The 25,102-nt window shown below is 48.3% G+C and overlaps 9 protein-coding genes and 1 non-coding gene across 10 annotated transcripts; 7 read left to right on the plus strand and 3 right to left on the minus strand.

The window, feature by feature from the left end:
* Positions 1-244: 244 nt before the first annotated feature.
* On the plus strand, positions 245-3,847 carry F5147DRAFT_753284 (FAD binding domain-containing protein; the record flags this gene model as incomplete). The annotated part of the gene is made up of 12 exons (XM_041440244.1): positions 245-268; positions 306-552; positions 603-659; positions 712-926; positions 975-1,047; positions 1,103-1,189; positions 1,244-1,285; positions 1,338-1,393; positions 1,443-1,570; positions 1,625-2,026; positions 2,082-2,142; positions 3,707-3,847. The coding sequence occupies 12 exons, from the start codon at positions 245-247 to the stop codon at positions 3,845-3,847; spliced, it is 1,533 nt and encodes a 510-aa protein (XP_041293262.1).
* A 3,783-nt stretch (positions 3,848-7,630) lies between these two features.
* On the minus strand, positions 7,631-7,942 carry F5147DRAFT_576219 (uncharacterized protein; the record flags this gene model as incomplete). Its single annotated transcript, XM_041431304.1, has 1 exon — positions 7,631-7,942. A coding segment is annotated over one exon (312 nt), but the record flags the coding sequence as incomplete, so codon positions are not given.
* Positions 7,943-8,390: 448 nt separating this feature from the next.
* On the minus strand, positions 8,391-9,916 carry F5147DRAFT_745651 (ribosomal protein L31e-domain-containing protein; the record flags this gene model as incomplete). The annotated part of the gene is made up of 6 exons (XM_041439769.1): positions 8,391-8,423; positions 8,478-8,554; positions 8,608-8,755; positions 8,779-8,847; positions 8,900-8,920; positions 9,896-9,916. The coding sequence occupies 6 exons, from the start codon at positions 9,914-9,916 to the stop codon at positions 8,391-8,393; spliced, it is 369 nt and encodes a 122-aa protein (XP_041293264.1).
* A 274-nt stretch (positions 9,917-10,190) lies between these two features.
* F5147DRAFT_836854 (glycosyltransferase family 69 protein) lies at positions 10,191-12,329 on the plus strand. Its single transcript, XM_041444027.1, has 5 exons — positions 10,191-10,510; positions 10,570-11,304; positions 11,360-11,689; positions 11,748-11,934; positions 11,983-12,329. Exons 1-5 carry the CDS (start codon positions 10,409-10,411, stop codon positions 12,117-12,119), a joined length of 1,491 nt encoding a protein of 496 aa, XP_041293265.1. The 5' UTR covers positions 10,191-10,408; the 3' UTR covers positions 12,120-12,329.
* Positions 12,330-12,479: 150 nt separating this feature from the next.
* F5147DRAFT_t79 lies at positions 12,480-12,561 on the plus strand. The gene has a single exon. It is a non-coding gene; the product is annotated as a tRNA-Ala (tRNA).
* Positions 12,562-12,634: 73 nt separating this feature from the next.
* Positions 12,635-14,817, plus strand: F5147DRAFT_693677 (uncharacterized protein). Its single transcript, XM_041437258.1, has 5 exons — positions 12,635-13,175; positions 13,229-13,448; positions 13,500-13,679; positions 13,730-14,482; positions 14,536-14,817. Exons 1-5 carry the CDS (start codon positions 12,701-12,703, stop codon positions 14,651-14,653), a joined length of 1,746 nt encoding a protein of 581 aa, XP_041293266.1. The 5' UTR covers positions 12,635-12,700; the 3' UTR covers positions 14,654-14,817.
* F5147DRAFT_693678 (uncharacterized protein) lies at positions 14,818-15,687 on the minus strand. The gene has a single exon (XM_041437259.1). It carries the CDS (start codon positions 15,642-15,644, stop codon positions 14,871-14,873), a length of 774 nt encoding a protein of 257 aa, XP_041293267.1. The 5' UTR covers positions 15,645-15,687; the 3' UTR covers positions 14,818-14,870.
* Positions 15,688-15,738: 51 nt separating this feature from the next.
* On the plus strand, positions 15,739-16,987 carry F5147DRAFT_693680 (uncharacterized protein). Its single transcript, XM_041437260.1, has 4 exons — positions 15,739-16,251; positions 16,303-16,391; positions 16,441-16,721; positions 16,782-16,987. The coding sequence occupies exons 1-4, from the start codon at positions 15,762-15,764 to the stop codon at positions 16,846-16,848; spliced, it is 927 nt and encodes a 308-aa protein (XP_041293268.1). The 5' UTR covers positions 15,739-15,761; the 3' UTR covers positions 16,849-16,987.
* Positions 16,988-17,682: 695 nt separating this feature from the next.
* F5147DRAFT_745656 (uncharacterized protein) lies at positions 17,683-18,890 on the plus strand (the record flags this gene model as incomplete). Its single annotated transcript, XM_041439770.1, has 5 exons — positions 17,683-17,727; positions 18,002-18,209; positions 18,282-18,378; positions 18,440-18,574; positions 18,734-18,890. The coding sequence occupies 5 exons, from the start codon at positions 17,683-17,685 to the stop codon at positions 18,888-18,890; spliced, it is 642 nt and encodes a 213-aa protein (XP_041293269.1).
* Positions 18,891-21,755: 2,865 nt separating this feature from the next.
* On the plus strand, positions 21,756-22,397 carry F5147DRAFT_760837 (uncharacterized protein; the record flags this gene model as incomplete). Its single annotated transcript, XM_041440500.1, has 4 exons — positions 21,756-21,770; positions 21,817-21,885; positions 21,953-22,166; positions 22,224-22,397. Exons 2-4 carry the CDS (start codon positions 21,842-21,844, stop codon positions 22,395-22,397), a joined length of 432 nt encoding a protein of 143 aa, XP_041293270.1. The 5' UTR covers positions 21,756-21,770; positions 21,817-21,841.
* Positions 22,398-25,102: the final 2,705 nt, after the last annotated feature.

A 25,102-nucleotide genomic window follows, 5' to 3' on the forward strand; every position in this document is an offset into this window, starting at 1 on the left:
TTGTTCTTGTAACATTGCCTGGGACGCGTGATCTGTGAACCAACATTTGTAATAACGGCTTCTGCAATTCACCACTATTATGTCTAATATCAGCTAAATCTTGATAATTATCCAACACTGAGGAGGGGGTTAAAAAGTCCTTCTAAACTATATAATCTTCCTAATTCTCCTAAGGCTGCTAATTAGACCTAATTCTTGGATTTTATCAAAGATTATCGAAATTTTTGCCAGGAGGTTTTTCCTGATGTCTGCAAGATACCCATTCGAAGTGTGTTAATAAATAAATTGGACACAAATCATATCAGCTAAATGAGATCAAGGCTGCGCTCCATCAAGGAGCCATTCAAGATATTTTCATAGATTCCATGACACCACTCGGCGTTGAGGTTGAACGATCGACGAGGCCAACTTCGATAGAGCTCTCCAAGGATGAAAGCGAGCTGACGGATCCTACATCACATCCAGTTTGTGTTACGCTCCAAAAACTAGGCAAATCTGAAGATGAATCACGAGAAGAGATTATCCACGCTAAATTTGTTGTCGGTGGTGATGGTGCGTTTCGAAGATGTCAATATAACCAATATAACCATTTTCCTTGATAGGCGCTCGCTCATGGACCCGCAAACAACTCGATATTACGATGGATGGAGAACAATCTAGTGAGAATGGTGATCACTTAGAATTATCAGCAAGCTCAGTCTCGATCGTTAGATTCCACCTGGGGCGTCGTGGACCTTACTGCTGACACTGATTTCCCGGATGTCAGGAATAAGACCTTTATACATTCTAACCATGGCTCAGTCATTTTCGTTCCTCGAGAAAAGGATCGCATTCGCATATATGTACAACTGGAGGCTAATGATGTCATCGATCCAGTGTCAGGCAGAGTAGACAAGGAGAAAATAGGTCCAGAGCAAATTCTTAAAGTAAGCGGTATCCACTATATGGTCAGCAGTCATCGATATTCCCCTTAGACTGCCCAGAAGGCGCTTGAACCTTACAAGGTTATCCGGAAGAGTGAATTTTTGTGGTGGACGATATATAGCGGTATGCATCTTACTACTTGCTACGAATTCGTGTTCGTTTGACATTTTTACTCAAGTTGGACAACGAGTGGCCTCACAGTTTTCCATCAAAAATAGAGTATTTATCGCTGGCGATGCTTGCCACACGCACTCTCCAAAAGCAGGTAAGCATCCCAATTCTGGCCTCTTTTCTGGTCTGGTTATAATGGAGCTTCCAGGACAAGGGATGAACGCAAGTATCAACGACAGTCGTAATCTAGGTATGTCTTCTGCTCCTGTTGTCATGATCGAGCTACTATATCGCTTTGTCAGCTTGGAAAATTTCCCTAGTTGTTCGTGGGTGGGCAGACATGTCCCTTTTGTCAACGGCAAGCTCTTGTGCAGCTCTTTGACTCCTTGCTTACGCCCGGCCGATAGTATGAATCAGAGCGCCGTAAATTCGCATTAGACCTGATCGCGTTTGATAAAATGTGGGCCGCCCTTGTCTGTGGCAAGCCCTTGACTGTGCCGAGCAGCAATGGGGTGTCGCCCGATCATTTCTTGAAGTAAGATTATGCTATCAACAGTCTCTTCCTGTTACTAATCCCATGAGGTTGTAGGACTTTCCAAACAGACTTCACCACTGGCGTTGAGATACATTATCAGCCTTCAGTTGCAGTAAATGATAGGAATCAGGAGTTGGCCGTTGGCCTCGTCCTCGGAAAACGTGTACCTCCGCACAAACTCATGCGGGCAGCAGACGCATGTCCATTCGAGCTCCAGGATCTTCTTCCTTCGGACTGCCTCTTCAAGTTACTTGTTTTTACCGGCGATTTCAGCGATCCGCTTCAGCAAGCGAGGGTCGAGTCGATGGTCACGGACATGCAGAAACCTGAGAGTTTCCTGAATCGTTACGCGACGCCTGAGAATCCACGATTCGATGTCATCACGATCAGCAAAGGCCAGAAGTATGAATTTGGTTTCCTGCGGCTCCCTACGCTTCTTCGCTCTCATTGGTCAAAGTGAGTGCCTGCTCATCTGTATCAAGTGCGATAATGCTGATTGAGGTGCTCTTAGGGTGTTTATCGATGACACCGATGCCACTGGTAGCTTTGGGGGAGGAGGTTACTTATATTTAGTGCTGCCGCAGTTCGGTTCTGAACCTCGGTTCGAACCCGAACCTTTCCGAACCGGACTCAAGGTCCGGTCACAGGTCCGGCATGGCCCCTGGACCGAACCTTAAGTCCGGTTCAGGGTTCGGAGCTAACCAGAACCGGTTCGGACGCGTTCGAACCCCACCACGACTGTCATCTGTCAGCGCCTACACTACCTCAATTTTGCTGCAAGTCCCTGACTCCTATTGGCTTGTAGTTTTGTCTCGAGGTACGTTGCGCATGTAGACTCGACTCTGGATGGGGGACTGATATGTTCTTTGTCTTTGTCTTCATCCTTCATGACAATATTCCTGGACCCGTCTTAACAATTTTTTTGTCTGTCTCCACGCTCCCTGACTCTACGTCCACCGGTGCTCTCTCACTCACTTTTCGTGGCCATTGAGTTCTCGTCATCAAGCAACCCTGGCCTTCAATTGCTCGTACCGTATACAACGACCACAACCGTTACCTGGAGATGTACATGAAGCCATACGGTGGAGTTTTCTACACAGGAGACAGCGCCGCACGCGATGAACATGGTTACATTTGGATCAAGGGCCGTATTGATGGTGAGGACGTCCCGCCTGTAATGACCATTCTGTAGATGTTATCAATGTCTCTGGACACCGTTTGTTGACTGTTGAAATCGAGTCCGCCTTGATCATGCACAAGGGTGTCGCCGAGACTGCAGTCATCGGCACTGCTGATGAGTTGACGGGACAGGCCATATTTGCCTTCGTCACACTTAAACCGTCAGTCTTTTCTCCCTTTGTTGAATGTCGATTGATAGCGAATTCACGTACGACCGCAATGACGAGGCTTCCCTTGCTAAGGAGCTCGTACTCGGCAAGTCCAGACCTGTTTCTTCCTAAGTGATCATATAATGATTCATGTTGGTGCAGATCATGTGTCGCATCATGCGCAAGATTGTTGCTGGTGAAGGCGATCAACTTGGTGATCTCAGCACTGTCACTGAACCTGGTGTGTCCATCGTGATTTACTTCGCTCTGAACTCGCGCTACGTTGATCGCAGCAGTGGTTGATGATCCGTATGGTGGTAATGTTGCAGCTGCACTCCACCGCTCTCCTGTGTCATTAACGTCCTCCCTAACTCTGAAATCTGCATCCTCGGCCATCATGAGTCTTGGCTTCGCCTCACTCTCTCATCATCTGGAGCGGCTCAAGTTCATGCATTGGATCTTTTGATTCTCGATTCTGCTACCAGCATCTGTCACTTCAGTTCGCTTCGCGGCAACACTACTCCTCCTACTCTCGTCTGTCATCTGCACTCGTCTGAGCCATGTCAGCAGTTGCTGACGTGCGCTGGGCATTTGCACATGGTGTTCGTGGTGTTGGGGATGGTGTGGTGCAGCTCCAGCCCATCGTCTGCAAGCTTGGTCGAACCCGGTTCGAACGCGAACCGGACCTCCCGAACGCGTTCGGTGACGTTCGGTCCAGGGTTCGACCAAACAGCTAAACCAAACCTATGGTTCGGTTTGGCGTTCGGAAAATTCAGCCCAAGAACCGGACTGAACCGGACTTCGGCAGCACTACTTATATTATGGAGTGGGATCTGAGGGGGCGCTGGTTGCTGTTCGTCCTGATGGCTATGTTGGAGCCATCGCACCACTGGATCGCGTTGAGGTCCTTGATGCGTATTTTGCGTCTTTCATGAAGATTGCTGCTTAGGCTTAACGACAAATCTTGTTCAAATGCTGCTTCGCTGTTTCAACACAGAACTAGTTCCTATGATATAATTCTTCTTGTCCACATCCTCAAACCAGACTTATTCACGCGTGCACTCTATGGTACAATATTTGCACTATTATTCGTTCTTTATCGCCGACGCAGAGGCGGTGGTAATTCACACCTTTGAAGGGGAGGATCAAACCGAGCTTGCTTGAAAAGTCGACGAGGAGTAAGAACTATTTCTACTGACCTAATAATAAATCCGAGAAGTGAAGCCAGGCAGAGTCAAGGTCGTCTCGTACATGCACCTCCGCTGGCATGCGCATACAAGTGGTCAGAGTGGGATGCACAGGACCTGACCGTGACGTGGTAATGTAGTATTGGGACCGGAGACACTGTCATGGACTCTCTGAAAACAAGGAAGCAAATGAGAATGAGTCACAGATACAGAGGGGCGGGATGACATCAAGGCTAGCTTGCAATAGTAGGAATGTCATACACGTAAGTCACAGTCTGCATAGCCCAAACATAGCAGTCTAAAATGACACCCCGGGAAAACAATCAGCCTTGCCAGCTCTACCGGTTACAACCGGCAAAACCGACCCTGAGTAGTTCTGCTATCTACTAAAGACCTGCACATATGTCATGTATGCATCTGCCCATTGCCACGTCTGTATTCCTTGTGAAAAGAATACATTTTGATGACCAACGTTAGAGTCTAGCTTTGTTTCCTGATGTACATTAAAAACATTATATCTGAGGAGCGTACCCCCTTTTGCAATTTGGATCATCGTGTCCTTGGGCTCTTCCACCGTTCGATAGAATACCAAGGGCAATGCAAGTCAGATCGGGGGTCTGTCGGCAATCTGCTGGCATTGCAAATACCATGTGTTGAAGGCGGATGTAAGGTGGATAGGCGCAGAATCATGTATTCACATCATAAAAGCAAGCCGTCTTCTTACTGTCTCTCTTTAAATTTATTTTCGAGACCCCATATCGCATCTCACATATAATGCATTTCTCCTTCCGAGTCATCCTCGCCGTTGTTGCTGCTTTGACGATGTCTACGGCTGTCAGCGCTCGATGCCAAAAAATTGGCACTACTTGCGGCACAAATGAAGATTGCTGTTATGGGTATAAATGTGTGGCAATCTTACATCGATTCGTCGATGGTGAGGTGAGTATGAGTAGTTTCATCCACAATTTATTGACTCACCAGTATGGTAGCCTTTCTACATATATGAGTGTTACCCCTGAGCAGTGAGGTCGAATGAGTCATGTCTGCTTTCGCATTGGTGTAGTGTGGTTGATGGCACCAACGTGTAAGTAGTTCGTTGTTCAATGCGGAGTGTTTCTGAACAAATTTTACTGCTGCTTGAACAGTGAAGACCTTGAAGCAGAGGGACATCTCGAGCACTCGAGTGTATGATATATGACTCAAGTACTTACGGTTGTACCCCCATTGTAAACTTGTAGAATACTTCATGAGTCCCCGAACGATTGTAGTTGTGAACTGGGTTCCTGGTGCTAAACCTAATCAAGGTAAGTCACCGATAGAGACTCGACATCGAGAGAGGCTCTGCTAATAAAGTGGGCAATTTCGACTCGTGGTTAGTCATATGCAACGAAAGATATGGAGAAGCACATTCTTAGAGCTTGAAGGCCCGCCAACTTGCCATATGCACGTTGTAAAAGTCCAAGTCGTCTAGCAGAATGACAAGCTGCGCAGCATCCAGAAAATAACGTCACACCTAGCGACTACTCTTCTCTAGAATTTGGACTGAGCCTCAGCTGCTGATCTCCCGAAATCCGAATTCGCATTCCCCGATGCACGAGGAGACTCCGAAGTTCTCTCAGCATCTATGAGACGCCTATACTGAGCTTCGGGGATCTTCGTGTCGTCAAACGTAGGCCGGTACAACAACGTATTGGTCCAGCAACCATAGAATAACAGGGACCTGAGAGCAAGTCATATCCGAGGTTCGTTGGACTCTGCTGGCATTGCACATGCACATCCGTCTTATAAATTATAGGTTAGTACTTAGTAGGACATACAAATAAACCGTCTCTCTTAGCTCTACCGTTCCCCTGCCTCCGGTCCTCCGAATCCATCATTTCGAGATTTCATCTTACAAATAATGCGTCGCCCCTCCATCCTGAGAACGAAGGGTTGACTCGAAAGTCTCCACAAGGTTGTTGGCTGGAAGAAGGAAGATGCTTGGAGGATGCACGAATCCGAAGGTGTGGGAGACGAAGAGACAATGGCAAATGCCGGGCGGTAACCTCTGATGACCATCATGCTAGCGGGATGTCTTCAAGTTACTGTCTGTTTGCACAATCTGAATTGTCTACCTATCAGGCAATTTATGGGCCATGTCCTCATTTCTGCCTTTAAACGCTGACATGAACGTCTCCACCATGATATCGCTCAAAGGTGTAGTCGCACTATTCGGATCAATATTAATGTGAATCACTGGAAACTCAGATCTACACACTACCTCAAGGGACCACCTTCACAGCTAGAAACTTATCAGCTTGAAATTCATGGGACAAGTCTTTGTGAAGATCATGCTCAAAATCAATCCATTGCAGCATTTTAGCGTACAGAAGACTCGTACATCTCGCCGATCTTGCGTGATGGACAGACTGAAACACTAGAGACTTGGTGTCCCTCACCTTCCTGGCAGAACAGTTCAGATGTGGAGTGGAGGAAGCCCAGGCTGGGCCTGATAAGTTCCTTTGCCATCCTACGGACTCCGCTTTCCTTTCGTTCTTCCTGCAAGCAATCCCAGAATGCACCTCAATTTCATCTTTTCTCTTGGTGGTTGGCGAATCAGATTCTCGCCCTCCCGATTCAACAATTAATTGGAGCTAATAGGACGCTTCAATCACGCTGTCTAAGACTAAGTACAATTTTTGCATGCTGGTCTTGGCCGCTATTAACCAGGGTACAGGAGATGCCTCTGCACAGACTCAACGCGTAACACAAACACAACGAACTTGTGGTCCAATTTCCTTTTTCCCGGGAGCCTCGATTCATGCACCGGCCTATTCCCTGCATACTACCACTTCCCCATGAACCGCAACCTCTTGCACTACCGAGAGCAACGGCTCAAGGGTACGTGGATCGATATCGCTCCGCGATTCGTGCAACCGAAAATCTACCACTCGTATATTGCAAGACCCAGTAACTGCAAGCGCCTCCGTAATCATCTTGACGTCTGGTTTGCCCACTCCCATCAACAAAGTCAATTTCTGCAACACGGGAAGATGAAGTCCACGGAATGTGTCGATAAACATATCCGCAGGACGATGGTCGAAGGGAAGGGTCATCGATTCAAGGCAAGAATACGTCACTGAATGACCCCCCATCCCCGACACATAGGATGTAAGTATACGTACACCGAGGGTTTCTAAACGAGGGAATATGTCTGGAAAGTAGCGTATCCCACTGGCTAGAGCCTGATGGATGTAGAGATGACGTATGCTTCCGCAGGCAGCATTGGGTTTGAATGATTGGATGGTATCCGACAGTGAATACATGATACGTGCGCGACAGAGATTTGGTGCATTGAATTTGATGAGATCTGTCAAGTCCCAGAGCCGATCTAGCGTTCTCAGCTGGGGCGTATTGAAGTGATCACTCCTATTGAATGTGGATGAGGGAGCAGACACTGTTTCCCAACGCCTGGTCTCATCATAAAGAATCTCGAGCAGTCGAGAATTCACATCCTGGCAGGAATGTCGGCTTAAGGAGGAGAGAAAATAAATATCAAGGTGATATATGCAAATGGTGAGAGGTAGATTGCCAGACTGAGCGAGCCAAAACTGGAGTAGAGAGGGAAAGAACAGCGTAAGTGGCTTGAGGAGTATTCCGGGAAGCACGACTTTGATGCGCGACCAGATCTCTGGCGTTGAATATGCAACGTCCCGCCAATGGCGGCACACTCGAGTGAAGAGCAGGGGCGGGCTAGCAAAATTTGCTGACATGGCGATGGTTTTACTATCATATGAGAAGATACTAGGACAATCTGGTTCGTCGTTGACGGCGAGCAAGAATACGACCTGTAAAACTTCTACTAGCAACTGATGCATAATGGGTGGGCATGTAGTCCAGGGCCGGGTCATAGATGTTTCGATGAGCGAATGCATCAAGCGACAGTTTGGCTTTATCGGATTCGCAAGGCTTCAAATAAAGAAGAGTCACTGAATGTTCAAAATAGGAGATTGATCTCCTGAGTATCACACGTGACTAGTGCGCCAACAGAGGCTATCATCGCATCGTCGCAAGGATCAATGTGAATTACCCCATCTGCTTCGGATAAACCAGCACACCTCAGTTTGTATTTTTCCAGACCAACGCGGGATCGGGCATGGCTGGCGGGCAGGAACACCAGCTTGCGATGTTTCAGAGGAACTCAAATTCATGGACAGCATCAAGATGCACGAGAGTTTTGACGTAGTAGCATAGTGCTGGGTGCGATGATGTATGGCGGCATGAAATATGTGAAAAAAACTACATAGGACCTTCAGACGACAGCCCTTACTCTGCGTCTACAACAGCGGTTTGGAGGCCCTGGCAGAAGGTTGTTGTCGAGGACAGAACAAATAACAGAGGGTAAATACACACCTTGAACGAGGTCACAACTACATGGCTGGCATATGTGAAAAGTTTCTCCTTTGCGCCCTCATCATCATTACGCTTGCCTGTAAAAAGTAGACCGTCAGTATTATGATCAATTTGGAAATATAGCACGTACGCTCAAGCTTTACTCTTATCCGGTGAGGGACGCTCTTAACACCTCGAGCCCACAATGCCTGGTTGAGCTTGGGGTCCAACCGAACATCGGTTGTGCCCATGGATTTGCGGGCGAAATCGACAACAGATTTTACGGCCCATGGGGCACGCTTTTGAAGGAGCGGCCATGCACGAGCTTGTGCAGATGGATGGTGTATTCACGAGTTACAACGTCTTGAAGAGCGGAGCGCTTGCCGCCAGTCTATGATAAGATTTAAAGATGTATCACGGGTGAAGGTCATGATAGCACACACCTTGCCGCTTTTTGTCCTGGCCTAAAAATGGTTCGAATTAGTTTCTCAAAGGGTAGAGCAAGGATGTGGCTTACCATGTCTTGAGGATGTATAATGTGACGAGCTCGTCTAACTGGGACAGCAGATGTCGCACAGACTTTGGTTGTGTTTGGTTAGTGTAATGATGACATAAGGTTCAAGTGGCTGAGGTACTTGATAGTTTTTCGGATATGTCCGAAACACGTGATACGTATTTACAACAATGCGGTGCGGCGGACTTGTACCAATTTGAAGGCTAAAAATAGTATAAGCATTATGTTCTGGATTTACATGTTGCCTTTGTTTCCCAGCTCGTCTGCTTTGTTGTCATGTACATTATCTGTAGCTGTATATAAGGTCTCTCTTCGAAGACTCACCTTTGTTCATCCTGTCTTCTTCTTTCGCACTCTTTTACTCAATCCATAATGCGCTTTGCTGTCGTCGTTCTTACTCTCTCCGTCGCTGTCTCGTCCGCGTTTGCGGCATGATTCGCACGTCAAAGCTTGCCCAGTATGTCTATTTTTTCTTTGTCATCATACAACGGTATCTGACATCATCAGATTGCGCTGTCCCTTGCCTGACGGATGCTGACTTTGGCAACTGTTCTTCTACCGACGACAACTGTCTTTGCCACAGCCAGGCTTTCATCAACAGCACCACAACCTGTATTCAAGCATCTTGTACGGGCTCTGACCTCACAAATGCCGACGCAGCTTCCCAATCACTCTGTGCTGCAGTGGTATGTTATAGATATCCTTGTTTCTTGAATGGCTGATAAATTGCATAATGCAGGGCGTCACCTTGACCGCTGGCAGCGCTGCTGCGACGGCTACCTCATCATCCAATAGTACCGCCACTGCTACCACAGCCAAGCCTTCGTCAGTCGTTCTTTCATTTATTTTTCGGTAATTAAAAAACTAAACGAATTGAACCAGGTCTTCCAACGCTGCATCAATCGCATAGCATTAACATGCTGACTGGTGTAGCAGCCTTTGCCATCATGGCAGCGTCATTATAGAGGGATTGCGAGTCATCTCACTATCATTATTCTTTCGCATTCTTTTGCGCATTAGAACTTGTCAGGGTGTTTTGAAGTTGACGTTGAGCGCTGAGCATTAACTCACGATTACCTGATTGATTTCTTGCATGCGATTCCGAGTCGATAGAGGAGAAATTTATGGGGTTATATAGTTATCTATGTAGTTAAACTTCGTCATTCATCTACTCGGTCGCCACGTTAGGCAATTTATTTGATTTTGTGTGCACAAGCGCCCATGGCCTCCGACTCAATTTGCAGTTGAATTTGCGTACTTCAGACCGTCATCGGTTCATCACCCACCAAGCTCCAAGGCTGGCCTTCTTCTGCAGATCACAAGAAATTGCCGCCAAGCCTACGTACGCCCCTTTTCATAGGCTGTACCGACCGTTGAGCCCGTTGATCAGTGCGCCTAATATTCCGAGGTCACCGTCACGCTATCTCCTACATCCACCATGCAACCAAAGACATTGCGATTTCAGTTGAAACGAATTCCCTTGGCACTCGTGGTTGGGCTGTTACTAGGCTTGCTAATTGGAAAGACACTACCAACAAGCGTATGTCTGTCTATACTTTGACAGTTTTACTATCATGACAACGCATGATTGTTTTGTAGCTCTTGTCAACAGGCGGGAACAATCCCATATTCGTGTCTCGCTTGTCTGCTCGCAAACAAATCACCCTGCCTAGCATTGACCAGCGCCGCCGTGTCCTAGACCTGCTCTCCACGTTGTCTCCGCACCATACCACAGAGTGCACACGAAATTCCCAGCCGCTTTACGTTCAGCAAGTCCGAGACCGATATGATTCTCTTATAGGACACAAAACTCCTTCTGAATCCACCTGGTTCTCTTCTTGGGGATTTTCCGACTCCCAACACGTACACAACGTTCCAAAAAAAGAGCACAAATATTTTTTCGCCATCAACTTGTATAACTCCTTCGATGTCATTCCTGACTTGTTTGCAACTCTTTTTCGAGTCTCTGCTATCTTGGGGTATCACAACGTCTATGTCTCCATATACGAAAATGGCTCGACAGACCAGACGAAAGCGCTGCTACGAATATTCGACGCCCTCACTCGTAGTGTAGGCTTACGTGTTACTATTCGAACCTCTACACGTACACGAGGTGCCTTCAACCATCGTATAGAGTACCTTGCGGAGGTCCGCAACCAGGCTTTTAACCCACTCCACGAGCTCCGCGACTCGCACAACGAGTACTTTGACACCATCATATTTATGAACGATATCCTCCCATGCGTGGACGACTTGCTTGAGCTGATCTGGCAAAGTAGGCGGAATAATGCAGGTATAACATGTGCTTCTGACTACATGTATCATAAAGAGCTGGTAAGTCCCGTTATTGCACTCACAGCCTAAGCTCATTTTCCATTTTTGTATATAGTCCTCCCCCGTGTTTTATGATAATTGGGTCGCCCGCGATATCAACGGGACAGCGTTGGAAAATGCTCCGTTCGAAAGCGTCTTCCATGATCCCTACTCCTCCGACCGTTTCCAGATGCACCTTCCCATACAGGTCCAGTCGTGTTGGAATGGCATTGCAGTCCTGGACCCTGCTCCATTTTACACCCCCCCTTATATCAAATTCCGTATGGCTCGACTCACAGATGAGGAGTGTTCTGCTTCAGAGTGTAGTTTGATCTGCAATGATTACTGGCAGGCTGGGTATGGGCGTATATTGATGGTACCGCGGGTGAAGCTAGCGTACGACAAAGTATGTTTTTGGTTGAAATGCAATTCGATGTCTGATGGATTAAATGATTTTTTTGCAGAGAGTATTTGATATCATACATCCTTCAAGACGGAACCTTACTGCTATCCGTGGTTATATGCGTCTTGGGGGACTTCCGGACAATCCACGGACAGATCCACAGGACCGGTCATGGTTTGGTCCTCATGACCGTTTGTTCACGCCGGAGGAAAGTGAAGAGCTTGATTTTGTGCCCGGGCCTTCGCATGGTACGTACTGCGTTCTTTATTCTACTCCCCGACTTACGAGTCATGCAGTATGGTGTTGGGGCTGGGACGGTGCAGGCGATATAGATGGTCCCGATGTGGATCCAATCTGGGAGCGGATGCCCGACCGTTCGCAGCATGTAGATTCTGTGAAGGTGAAGCATCACAGGGAGATGAGCGAGCTGTGATGCGTTCGGACATAACATGGACATCTGGGTAGTATGATCTGTTAATTGCGTCGAACTTATTTGGTTTGCGTGGTGTATCTCTACGAAGGTATGTCTACTAGAGACGCGATTCTGTGGAATTTCAAAAGTGCTTGTCTTCCCACTGCAGTTTACTTGCTAGACTCGTCATCCCTAAGAGTAGCTTCAGTCAATGTTAAGTTATTGCGGTAATTAATAACGATGAGTGACCCAGGAGTAAGTATCACGCGTACTCGCCTTCGAACTTCGAACGGCGAACACTGGGGAAATAGTATTGGCAGTGTCATTTCCCTAGATAGAGTGACCTCCGCTCGAGATAATATGTCACTGACGCTTCGTAAAGGGCACTTGGCACAGTTGGTAGCGCGCACGCTTCGCATGGATAGATTGCGTGAGGTCGTGGGTTCAACTCCCACAGTGTCCATTCTTTTGTGTTTCTCGTCATTAACCTCATTTGGCGCGGAGTTAAGGCATAAGGGTTCACCCTTCCTTGACATCCCGCCTTTGCTTCGTATTTCGGCAGCTTTCGACGGTACTTTTTTCTTTTTCGTCTCAGAGGTTTTATGCAACGACGCTTAGGCTCTGGCAAGGCTCTGGCACGCATCTCCCCTCCCAATCACCGCCGATTGACGGGCATGGGCCCAGATTCTAGTAAACACACTAACAGGTGGAATCAAAGGGTGCTAGGCGTCACCAATAGAATATGGGCCATCATCCTCGGATTCGTCCTACTGATCGCGCTATCGCGGTTTATACTCTTCTCAAACCATACCAGCGCTGGGTCATTTACAACAGAAGGCCTCGTACCAAAGAATTATTTGCATGGGGCCAACAACCCTATCGACAATTCATCCGAGGTTGCAAATCCGTTTGACTTTTGCCCTGTGTTTGGGCCCAAGGATGATATTGCGAATAAGTATGGGGTGGTTCCGTTGTCGCAGAGTCGGTTGCATTTGGGGAGTGGGGGGAGGGTGCACCGGGTTATTCACAAAGCACTTTTGGGTCAGCCTGTGACTATCAGCGTGCTTGGCGGTTCTAGTGCGTGTTCTTTATTTTGCAAAAGAACTTATATTGATGGTGTAATTGTGTAGTATCTGCATGTCATGCAGCAGGAGATGATCCATTGTCTTCCACCTGCTATCCTTCACGCTTTTTCCAGTGGTGGTCGAGTGTTTTCCCTCACCCGGCATCAGAGCTTACCAACGGTGCTATGAGGCGAACAAACTCAGGGTACTTTGGATTTTGTAGCTCGCATCATATCCCAGAGAACACCGACTTGGTGATACTCGAATTTGACGTCGACGATGAAGGGTAAGCACAGATCTCCGCCTAAAGTGTTATGTGGCGTTTAAATTCTACCAGCAACCAGCGTGCGATGGAGCATTTCGAGTTGATGGTTCGCTCAATATTGGACCGCCCTGATCAACCTGCAGTCGTCATTCTAGGGCATTTTAGTGCACAAACACACCAGGTATATGGATTTGCAGGACCTGACCATTGGCACAATATCGTCGCACAATTCTATGACGTACCGCATATCAGGTATAATTTCATTACCTGTCAAAAGAATATTTTCTGACGCCTGTGTAAAGCGTCAAACCCATACTATATCCGTCTTACATGGCAAACCCCGACCTCATTAAGCCTTACTTTGCGGACCCCATTCTTGCAAATCCGGCAGGTCATGAACTTATAACCGACGTTCTCGTATCGTACTTCCAATCTCAGATATGTGCCGCGTGGTCAACGGCGCGTGGCCAGTCGTACGAGACCATTCCTATCATGATGTCACATGGTTACCTCCCAGGTGCAGATACGCATCTCTTTGGCGGAGTAGGCGCAAGGAAAGGTGCTGCGGTGCCTGAACCACCACGCCCAGTAGATGACGGTGCAGAAGCCGAGAAGAAACACGCACTAGCTCTTGCCCAAGCAGAGTCCCATCCTGTACCAATATACCCTGAACTCCGAATTCCTCCTGTGCGAATCAATACGCGCCTCAAAGACCCGCTGCCATTCGAAGAGGTCGCCCCATTTTGTGCGTCTGCTAATGACCTCGTGAACCCTGTACCTCCGTCGCTTTTCTACGGGTCTGGCTGGGCAGCGGCGCATCCTCCGGCAGGGTCCTCTCCGTTGCTTACGGCTGGATATTATTGGTATAGCTCGCTGCCTACGAGCAGATTGCGCGTACCTATCAAAGTAGGCGCTGGAGACGTCGGGATTTATTTCTTGAAGGAGCCTATGAGCCGGATTGGGGAAGGAAGTGAGATTGAATGTTGGGTGGATGATAATTTCAGAGGTGCGGTGATTATAGGAAATGCAGGACATGTCAGTGAGGGGGCGCCGACGTGAGTGTCTTGTTTTATTTTCATTTGTGTGCGGTCATTAATGGGTCATCAAGTCTTATGATGATTGATCAATTTGTCACGAGAGGATCGCACTTCATCGAGTGCGTGCTACTTGGAGACGAAGGACAAAGTGTTCCTCCTTTCAAAATCATTGGCGTATTCGCAACTTAGGACATCATCAAAAATGAGGGATAAAAATGGACATACCTGTGGACGCTAATGCTGATATCGCCAGGTGGTAGCTATCAGTAGTGATCTATCATTGTAAACCTCAAGGTGGTTGTACTATTGAACACTGACAATCCGGCTGATGAACTTTCTTTTTATAATATAACTAAGGAATTTATTGTTGCTTTGGATTTCTTCTAATACGACAGTAATAGGGTTCCTATGTTCGAAGCCATGCTGTCTTCGCAATTTTCTTTAATTTCTTCTGTTCCTTGAACCGCTCCTGCAAAATGAAAATCAACATCCGATAATGAACGGAATCCATGTCTGATCTTACCAGATCTTTCTTTGTCGGGCGTTTTCTCTTCTTGCCTTCTCCCTCGGCCTCAATCTCAGCCCTGTTACGGGCCTCGACATCGCTCTCCCAAGCACCAACGTCAAAGTAGAACTCGCTCATGCGCTTAGCACGTTCATACTCTGACAAGTGAGTAGGATCGCGACTATCCACCTTCGCAAAAGCACCAGTCCTCGCGTTGAACTTGGCGGTATACATAAGATTGCTAGGAACACCAGACGAGGAAGCAAGTGATGGATCAAGATGGGCTAAGGACGGATCAATACCCTGCGCCATCGCGTTTGCTTGCAGTGTGGCGTAGTGAGAGTCTATTATTGTGGAAGGGCCAGATTGGGAGGTGGAGGACGAGGAAGGTTCTGGTTCAGAGGCGGCAGGTTGAAGGGGGTTCACCCAAGTCGTTTCTTTGGTTTCTGAGTTGTAGAAATAATAGGCGTTGTGCTGAGGAGACCATATGGCTTGCCACGATCCCGCTGTTGGGAAAGCATGAGCTGTTGTGGCGTCCTGGTCTGTATCCGAAGGTTCAGCAGACTCCTCTGGGGAGGTTGACTCGCCAGTGGACTTGGGCGTCACCTCCGTGTGCTGCTCAACCTGCTCTTGAACTTCCTCCTCCGTAGGACTAGCTGAACGAGAAGTCGACATGAGAGTTGGAGATCAAAGTCAGGTGAGAGTTAATAATATTGCGATTATTATTTTTGGGATGTTGGCTATGTAACAACTTATCAACAAAACTAATAAATAATCCTTTATCACACCGCCATGTCTGAACCACACACTCATATTCCAATCGTATGGTTACGATCGGCACTAAAACAATCCTCCCAGCCGGGTTCACCCTGCTTGCACCCGTCATCTTCCATGCCGTCGTCGCCACTTTTGTCCCCTCTTCCCTCATTTCTCACACTACCGGCGTCAACATCGCGACTGCCACCCCTCTCGTCCTCTTCGACGTCGCTCTCGCGGTCCCCGTCGATGAACATGCAGCAGAACACGGCTCAATCCGTCGCCGGACAAGGTTACACGCCGAAAGTGTCGTTCGACACATTCGAAAATCCCGCCGCGTCCATGTTCTCATTTACCCTGCACGTGCAATCGGATGGATACGCTAGGAGCAGAGCGACGAGGGTATTTCTTTGTGCATCGAGTCCAGACGAAAGCGGACGTTACGCCCTTGACTGGGCGCTGGAGAGTTTGGTGCAGGACGGGGATGAGTTAATCGTATTCAGAGGTATCGACCCAGAGGATTTAGGTGGGTGGCTCGTACTACCTGGACCTATGCGAATGTTAAATTATAACTTAGAGAAGGATCATGAAGTCGTTCGAGAGGACGCCCGTGAACTCATGCGTCAGATTCAGGAGAAATGTATTGAATACGATCCAGAGCGGAAGGTAGGCGGCCGTTATCGTTACGGCATACCTCTCAATGCGTTCATCGTAGCTTTCCATTATCGTCGAGCTTATTGCCGGCAAAGTCACTACAACCCTTGAGCGGTTAATTGCTCTGTACCGCCCAGACTCAATCGTAGTGGGCACGAGAGGCCAGCGTGGCATGATGCAAGCCTGGGGTGCGGCGTTCGGTGCGCCAGGTGTAGGCAGTGTGTCAAAGTATTGTCTCTCGAATTCTCCCGTACCAATCATCGTCGTTCGCCCGGAGAGAAAGGTCAGGAAGGTACTGGCCAAGAGACGAGCTGATCCAAAGAGAGGTACCCATTTTGACGAGTAAGCAGACCTTCATATGCTGCTGCGATGCAATAGCTCATACGATCCCTCGAACTGCAGGCTTACGAGGGCGAAGACGCAGAATATACAGAGTGTTCCGATGTCTCCTTCTGTCACACGAGCGTGATAGATTTCGTTTATTTATTTTTCTGCGATAGTTGTACTCATTTACTCTGTACCCATAGTCACCCTGTATTTCTAATGCCTGGACGGAAGTCTGACTTCTGCTCAACGTATGGTTCAAATCGATTTACCATGGAGAAGTTCTCGGTTGGATCTAAGTGACACTTAGCACTTTGAATGGCGGCGTCAAAACGAGTACTCAGTACTCAGTCGCCGACTTCTTCACAAAATAGAACTCCAATATTAATTGCAGTGAAGGTACGTAAAAAAAGTTCCTGTAGTCATTCTGTAAGTAAATCTCATCCATCTCATGAATCAGGCGCTGATATGATAAGCATAGGAACGAACAGCGACGTGCATGACAAATGCGTAAAAGTATATCGCCACCAATGCTATCCTTCAGTCCCCCAAAGTTCCACTGTCCCTTTCCAGGGCATTCTGGTGCTCAGTCATACCACGCAGATCGTCGTATAAGCTCTGCTAGAGCATAATACAGCGTCCACGGTAGCCTATCACAAGGACCGCTCGTCTCGTTCTTTGTCAGGACATAGAGGAGGTGGAGGTAGCATGTGTCTCGAGTTTCGTGGAAAAAGGCGTCGGCTCCAGTGTCGTGGCTTTTCGCCACTTGGACGCACAGCAATTACAAGAGCACGGGAAAGCTTGTCCAGGGGTTGTGCGTCGACACCATCTGGCATCGAGGCATCTGTCATGGAAGCTAGTTTTTCTCGAACTTCAAAAACAGCCCTAAGCGCCGCATGCCGGACTCGGGGAGGTCCGGTTGGGCCCATACAGCTCCCTGATGTAGGACAGATGCTTGGTAGAGCTCCCCATTCCACGCATGGCGCTCAGTGGAAAAAAAGCGTCACCTTCTGTTTTATCGTCTGTATTTGCATTTTCCTTTAGGTAAAAACGTACAAGGCTTGGGTCTTACCATAACGTTGGTCTCAGATAACCTTCGCAACGACACGAAGTACGTTACATCGTGGACTTCAGCGGGATGGAGTACACCGAACACCACTTGAACCACTGATCACAGTGATTTGTTAGCGAACGACGTGATAACCTATGTAAGTCAACGAACCACTTCTAACTTCAAGAACTAGGGCAATTTGATATACCTCGCTCTCATAACAGAACAGATACCCATAATCCCAAAGTTCCTCTCTAACCATATCGACCCAAGCGCACCTCCATTTGTTTTCGGGGAAGTATTTGACGTCCCTCGACTAAGTCAAGCCATAGGGATCCACTTGCTTCAATGGCACGAAGTCAAGGATCCAGACAGTCAGGTTCTCGATGATCTTAGTTGTTGGACTGTCTGGGAAACCGTTCAACAGCACATCGAGATTCCTGAACCACGACGAAGTCCCTCCCTGAACCTGCTCAAGCTCGGTGAGCCAATTTCGAACATTCCTCTTCGGTGCGTGGCCATCATAGATGTCTCATGGACGCGAACCGCAGCTTGGGTCGAGCTGACATCTCTTAGCATGAGACATCACAATCATGCATCCTTTTGGTCTCTCGTGTTAATTGGGTTTCCAGAAACTCGCTCGAAAAGCCTGGAATTATCATGAACAAATCGACATTCCCCTCAGCACGCTGCACCAGGTTTCCCTTCCCCCGGACTATCACGTATTATGCTTCGATTTCTGTCACTACATAAGCGCTCATCATACATGGGAATGGGAAATAGACTATTCTCCTGCATGGAGATTTGGAGGCCAACACATGTGATGGACTGCAAGCATGGAAAATATTGCCGATGCGCATGACCGACGCGCCATGAATGAACCAACACCTCCTGTGAGTGAAAGTTTCGGGCATAGGTTGCTCTACAGATCTAACTTTTTATAGTATATATCGATCCACATACGGCACGGCGACTTCAGCCAGCAATGCGAGGAGTTTCCCGTGGATCAGTGCTTCGGCCTGTTGTCTGTCATTGCGCTCAGGGTGTCTGAGGTGCAAGAAGAGCTTCGCACACGAAAAGGAATCGATGCTACACATGTTATCATGACGAGCGACGAAAGGGACCCGGAATGGTGATCAGATGTTGGGGCGGACATGGGTAGATCATGCAGCGGAACGGACAGAGGAGATCTATGGAAAATGGTGAGTAGGTTAGATGTCATATTTTCATTCTAACTCAAGTTGTAGCTGTTACCAGGCATCCGGTGTTCATCGATGCTATCATTCAATCGAATGGAGCTGGCTTTGTTGGCACTCGTGGTTCCGCGATGTCCACACTAGTTAACCGTGGAGTACAGTCGTAGAATGACGGGGCGACTCGGCTCATTACGTGGGGGTGGCCGGATGCGGACGACCACGGATGCTGATCAGCATGCTAAAATCGATCCTGCTTTGCGCTTCACAAATCATTTGCTACAATGTTTCTTTTATATGATGCGCGTGATGGTCGTTCTCCAGCTCGAATTCACTGCAGGCGAAAGCAAGCTTAGTCTTCTTGGTGAACAAGTACTGGAAACGTTCCCTTCCTGACGGGGAACAATCAAGACGCACCAAGACATGCAGATACTTTATATCAGTCTACAGCGAGCTGTAAGGTGAGCGGCCATGGGACATAAGACTCGAACTTGAAAGTTTGTTGAAGAGGTGTGCTACTCACTTGATGTCTTGGTAGGGCTTGAAACTGTGAGGACAAACGTCGGACGCATGTAGCCAGTGCGGTCGGTTATGACTGGTTGGGGGCAGGCGGTGATGGCGCACTGCCTCGTGTCTTGGGCGTCTATGGAAACGAGGATGGTTAGCGTGGTGAAGTAACATAAAAACGCACAATACACGCACCTCTGTAACTTAGAGAAAGACACCCACAATCCCTCGGCCGTGCTCAACACCATCAACCTCCAGGAAAATGTCACAGCTCATTCCAAGCACCACACCCATTCGAACTTTTGAAGATCATGAGGACAAAGTAAGGGCAGTCGCAGTGTTCCCCGATAAACGACGAATGATTACGGGCTCGGCGGACAAGACACTTCGTCTTTGGGACTTGGAGACAGGCATTGTGTTGAAGAAGATGGAAGGGCATAGCAGTGAGGTGCATGCATTGGCGGTGTCACGAGATGGTCAAATAATAGCAAGCGGTGATTATGAAGGAGAAGTCATCGCCTGGCACGGTGAAACTGGCGAATCCATCACCCAACCCATCGAAGCCCACTCCAGTTGGATCTTCTCGCTGGATTTTTCTCCGGATGGAATGGTGCTGGCCACTGGTTCACGGGACTACACGGTCAAGTTTTTAAGTACCAAAACGTGGCAGATGCAAGGAGATCCAATCGGGTGTGGCAATTTTGTCTACTGCGTTCGATATTCGCCTTCTGGTGAACTTCTTGCCATCGCAACATACAGGAATATCCAAATTTATAATCCAGGCACAAGGGAACAAGTCGCATCTTTGACAGGTTTCAGTTTATCATGGAACGTGTCACTCGCGTGGACGCCTGATGGCACACGCCTTCTTTCAGGAGGTGGTGAAGATGATCCCACCATACGAGAGTGGGACACATCAACCTGGCAGCAAGTTGGTCATCCCTATGAAGGCCACACTGACACTATCAACGCCATTGCCATTCATCCTGCTGGCACCCTCGTCGCTTCTGCATCTAGAGACAACCATGTCCGTCTCTGGCGGCTCTCAGATCAACGAACCATCGCCGTATTCCAGCATTCATCCACCACGACATGTGTCACATTCTCTGTGGACGGCAAGCATATCCTCAGCGGAGGTTATGACAAGAAGATCTGGGAGTGGGCAATACCAAAGGACGCTCATTCAAAGGCAAGTTTTCATTTCTGACACCCATTACACAATTCGAGCATCCTTCGTGCAGATCCTTAACATCACAACAGCCCGTGATGCATGTCTAACTGGGGACTTGTCTATCGCTGAAGAGCTCCTCACTCAAGAGATCCACACCAACGCCGACGACGTTATTTCATATGCCAATCGTTCATTCGTCATGGCCCGGAAGCACGACTGGGATCATGCTCTTGATGATGCAATCCAGGTGAGATGGAGTGACCCATCGTGGCCCTTTTACGAAAGGCTAACTTTTATCCGTAACGTAGTCCATCAACATTCGGCCATCATTGATAGGCTTTATCTCAAAAGGCATCGCCCTCTGCGGAAAAGGCCACGTCCGGGAAGCAAGGATAGCATTCGACGTCGCATCCATGTTCACCAACCAAGATTCAGAAACCAACCAATTTCTTCTCTTGATCAAGGTACATTCAATTCGTCTCCCATGCTCTCTGCCTCATCTTGTATTCCAGGCTATCGTCCTCTTCAGCGCAGATCAATACGAGGAAGCAATGATGCTCATCAAAGACCTGGCTGCCGCTTGTCCCAATGTCGATCCTCTCGCGCGTCGTGTCGTGGAAGTGAGTATCATGTGGCCACACTCGATCATCAATCCTGATCTTTTCAACTCGCACAATAGACATATCTACGTGTTCAGCTCGGAATCAAAGCTTTCGATGGCGCGCATCACGACGAAGCCGCTAATCACTTCACCACCGCTGTTAACTCAAACGCTTTCTCATCGAAATACATTCATCTCGCATACCAGGACTTGACCGTGGTGCGTCGGCATGATCCATACATAATGCTTGTCATAACCTAGTGCTTTGTCCAGCTCTTCGGCTGGGATCTCGAGTCCTTGATGCTCACTGCACACCAGAAACGGTGCCAGGCATTCCTTTCAGCAGGTAAACTCGACGAGGCCCTCGCAGCACACAAATCCATGATGGACGCCATCGACGACATTGCGAAGGCCAGCTGTCTCGATTGGTCTAACGGCAAGTCTTCCGTCGTGTCACCCACGACTACCATGCTCACCCGCACGTCACTCAGAGTTCAAGGAGAAATGCAGCACGCTCGCTGCGGACAACGACCGTATTCTTGGTGTATGCACCTCTTTCCTTACCTCTTTCGATACTGACTATTATGCAGGCAGAGATACCCGGGCAAGATCACGATGGCTACGATGCAGATCCAAATTTCTTCTATGGAACGCATCAAGTGCGTGCAAGAGCGCATCCTTCTGTTCTCTCGCTCATAATTCATCACAGCATTCTCAGATTTCCAGGCCGAGACTTCAACAACGCCCTGGGCGCCTCAAAAGATTGAGGCTCGCTATGACGAGGAGGCCTCAGGAAGCTCCTGCGCCTGCACCACCCACCACCTCACCACCAGTCACTGTCACCACTACTATCAAAACTCATTTACGACACCTATTCTCCCCGTCACCCCATCATGCAACGCCGCCCGTTGTCGACGTTCCATTCGCGAAGGCCAAAGAGGTGGGTCAGGTCGATTCTTATCAGCGTATCCTGGTTTTCTGATGCGTAGATCTACAGCGTAATGCTGCTGCGGGTGCTCCTGGCCCAGACCCGGACATCGTACCTGATGAATATTTCGATACTGCCGAACCGGACCCTGACACACAACAGCAGCAACAACACCAGCAAGCAGTAGCAGTACACACCGACCCTGGCGAACATGGAGGCGGAAAGTCATGTGTCTGCTGCTAGCGGGTTTTTGAATGTCTCTTGAATATTTTAGTTATATCTCGATCTTGTTATGCTATCTGTATTGACTTGAAGCAGTATTTTATTGATAGGTGATTCATTGATCAGTACATCCTTTAGACCATCCTCCATCCGTAAAGCTTGACTTGCGCATCAGTCAGATATCGTGCGCGTGTGCAGCCAGAGCTATTCCGCATTCAAACATCTCTTGTTGACTGTACAGACTGTGCAGTGGCAGGACGTGCATCGGTTCAAGCTTCAAGTCTTCAGCGGCATCATCCTACACAGCACCTCGTGTCAGCACTGCCATTCACATCCAGAACCTGTCCTAGCGTGTCTGACCTTTGAAAAAAAATAGTCAGACGTCAATAGCGTTTAGTATCTTGCACCTGCTATTATATGGATTCGCCAGGAACAGAGCGATGAAGTTATTGCTTTATCCATCGAGTCCAAGCGATATTGATGGTATGACCTAGTCATCTTCAGATGCGTCGATCCATGGCAGAAGAAGAGTTACGGGTATATTCAGATGGGTCGGCCATAGAGGAAGGAGTCGGAGCAGCAGCAGTGCTCATGGACGGAGAGCGGAAGGTGAAGGAGAGAAGATACCACCTAGGAGGCATTGGAGAACACACGGTGTACGAAGGGGAGATTGTAGGCATGCTGCTCGCGGTACAGCTGTTGAAAGAAGAGGTGAGAAGGAGGGGAAACGTTCCAACCATGGCACTGGGAGTGGACAATCAGGCGGCAGTGCGCGCAACGATGGCATTTCAATCGAAACCGGGACACTACCTCATGGACATGTTCCATGACGAGCTACGCGAACTACTCACAGACAACGAGAACGAGACCCACAAACTGGTGGTTAGATGGTCAGCGGGGCACATTGGTATCGAAGGCAACGAAGAAGCAGACAAAGAGGCGAAAAAAGCTGCAAGAGGAGAATCATCAGACGGGCACCTCCTACCCCATTCCCTTCGCAAAACGGACAACTCACCAGTAACCCTCCCAAGAAGCAAATCAGCGATCAAGCAACTGTTCGACAAGAGAATCGCAGACGAAGCGGCCTCAATAATGCGCCTATCCCCCCGATATGCGAGATTCAAAGAAATAGACCCACGCACCCCGTCAAACACCTTCTCACGAATCGCAGACCACCTCCCGAGACGCCACTCATCTCTCCTAGTCCAACTTCGAACCGGTCACGTCCCGCTAAACAAACATCTACACCGCATAGCACGAAGCCCATCCCCGCGCTGCCCATCCTGTCAGGAAAGAGAAGAATCCGTCCACCATTTCCTTTTCGTATGCCCAACGTATGCGGCCCACCGAAGAAAGCTAAAAGCGGAGCTGGGCACTCGAGCCCAGCAACTAAAGCACTTACTCAATGACGAGAAGTGCATAGGACCTTTATTCAAATATATAGCTCGCACCAAACGATTCATCAGCACCTTCGGAGACGTCACCCCCCCAGAAAAGGAAAAAGCTCGCAACGGACGAAGAACATAGATAGCTAGCAAGCTAGCAGAAACCCCCGCATACCTTCAGATGGTATCCATTGTCCTCGCCTCACATCCTGGACCAATATTAGAGTTACATACAATGTTCCAATAGCACAAACCTACGATAGATTACAATACTGTACGTACTGTCCACCATAGGGCCCCGCCCCACCGGACAATAAAGAGGATTCAAAAAAAAAAAAAATTGCGTCGATCCAAAGGATTTAGGTGGGTGACTTCTACTATCTAGACCTCTACAAATGTTAAAAATAACTCGTAGAAGCATCATGAAGTTGTTCAAGAAGAAACCCGCGAACTCATGTGCCAGACTCGGGAGAAACGTATCGAGTATGATCCAGAGCGGAATTCGAAGGTAGTAGGTAGTCGTCACCTCATTATGGCATGCCTTCTCATTGTGTTTATCGTAGCTCCCCATTATTATCGAGCTTATTGCCGGAAAGGTGACTACAACACTCGAGCGGTTGATTGTTCTGCACTGCCTAGACTCAATCGTAGTGGGTATGAGAGGCCAGCGTGGCATGATGCAAACGTTGGGTGCGCCAGGTGTGGGCAGCGTGTCAAAGTATTGTCTTTTGATCGAATTCCCCCTTGCTCATCATTGTCGTTCGCCCAGAGAGAACTTAAGTCGAAAAAGTACTCGCCAAGAGACAAGCCGATCCAAAGAGAGGCAGCCATTTTGACAAGCAGGCCTTTATATGCTGCCGCGATGCACCTGCTCATACACTCCCTCGAATTGCAGGCTTACGAGGGCGAAGACGCAGAATATACAGAGTATTTTAATGTTGCCTTGTTATATGAGCGTGATTTTATTTGTTTTTCCAGACAACGCAAAACTGAAATTGTAACAAATACAAGGTAAGAAAGAAAAATGCTATAGCCATTCCATGATTAAACGACAACCAATTGATAAACCAGGCGCCAATATATGTAAGAAATGAACTGCAACGTGCGTAACGAATGCGTAAAAGTAGATCGCTACTCATGCATATCTTTCTCGATCCCGAAGCTCTTTTCTCGGAATTCTTGCGATTTGTCCCGTTGCTTGATCATATGACTCAGCTCGTCGTACAGGCCCTGCACATCGGATATTGCAGCGTCAAATTTGGCCCGAGCTATACCATCATCCGCCGTGACAAGGATCGCTTGTTTCTTCTGCCATTTGATCAACGCTTGATGCACCTTTGA

This window comes from Suillus discolor (genome assembly GCF_016758755.1).
Source record: "Suillus discolor strain FC423 chromosome Unknown F5147scaffold_25, whole genome shotgun sequence".
Lineage (NCBI taxonomy): Eukaryota > Fungi > Basidiomycota > Agaricomycetes > Boletales > Suillaceae > Suillus > Suillus discolor.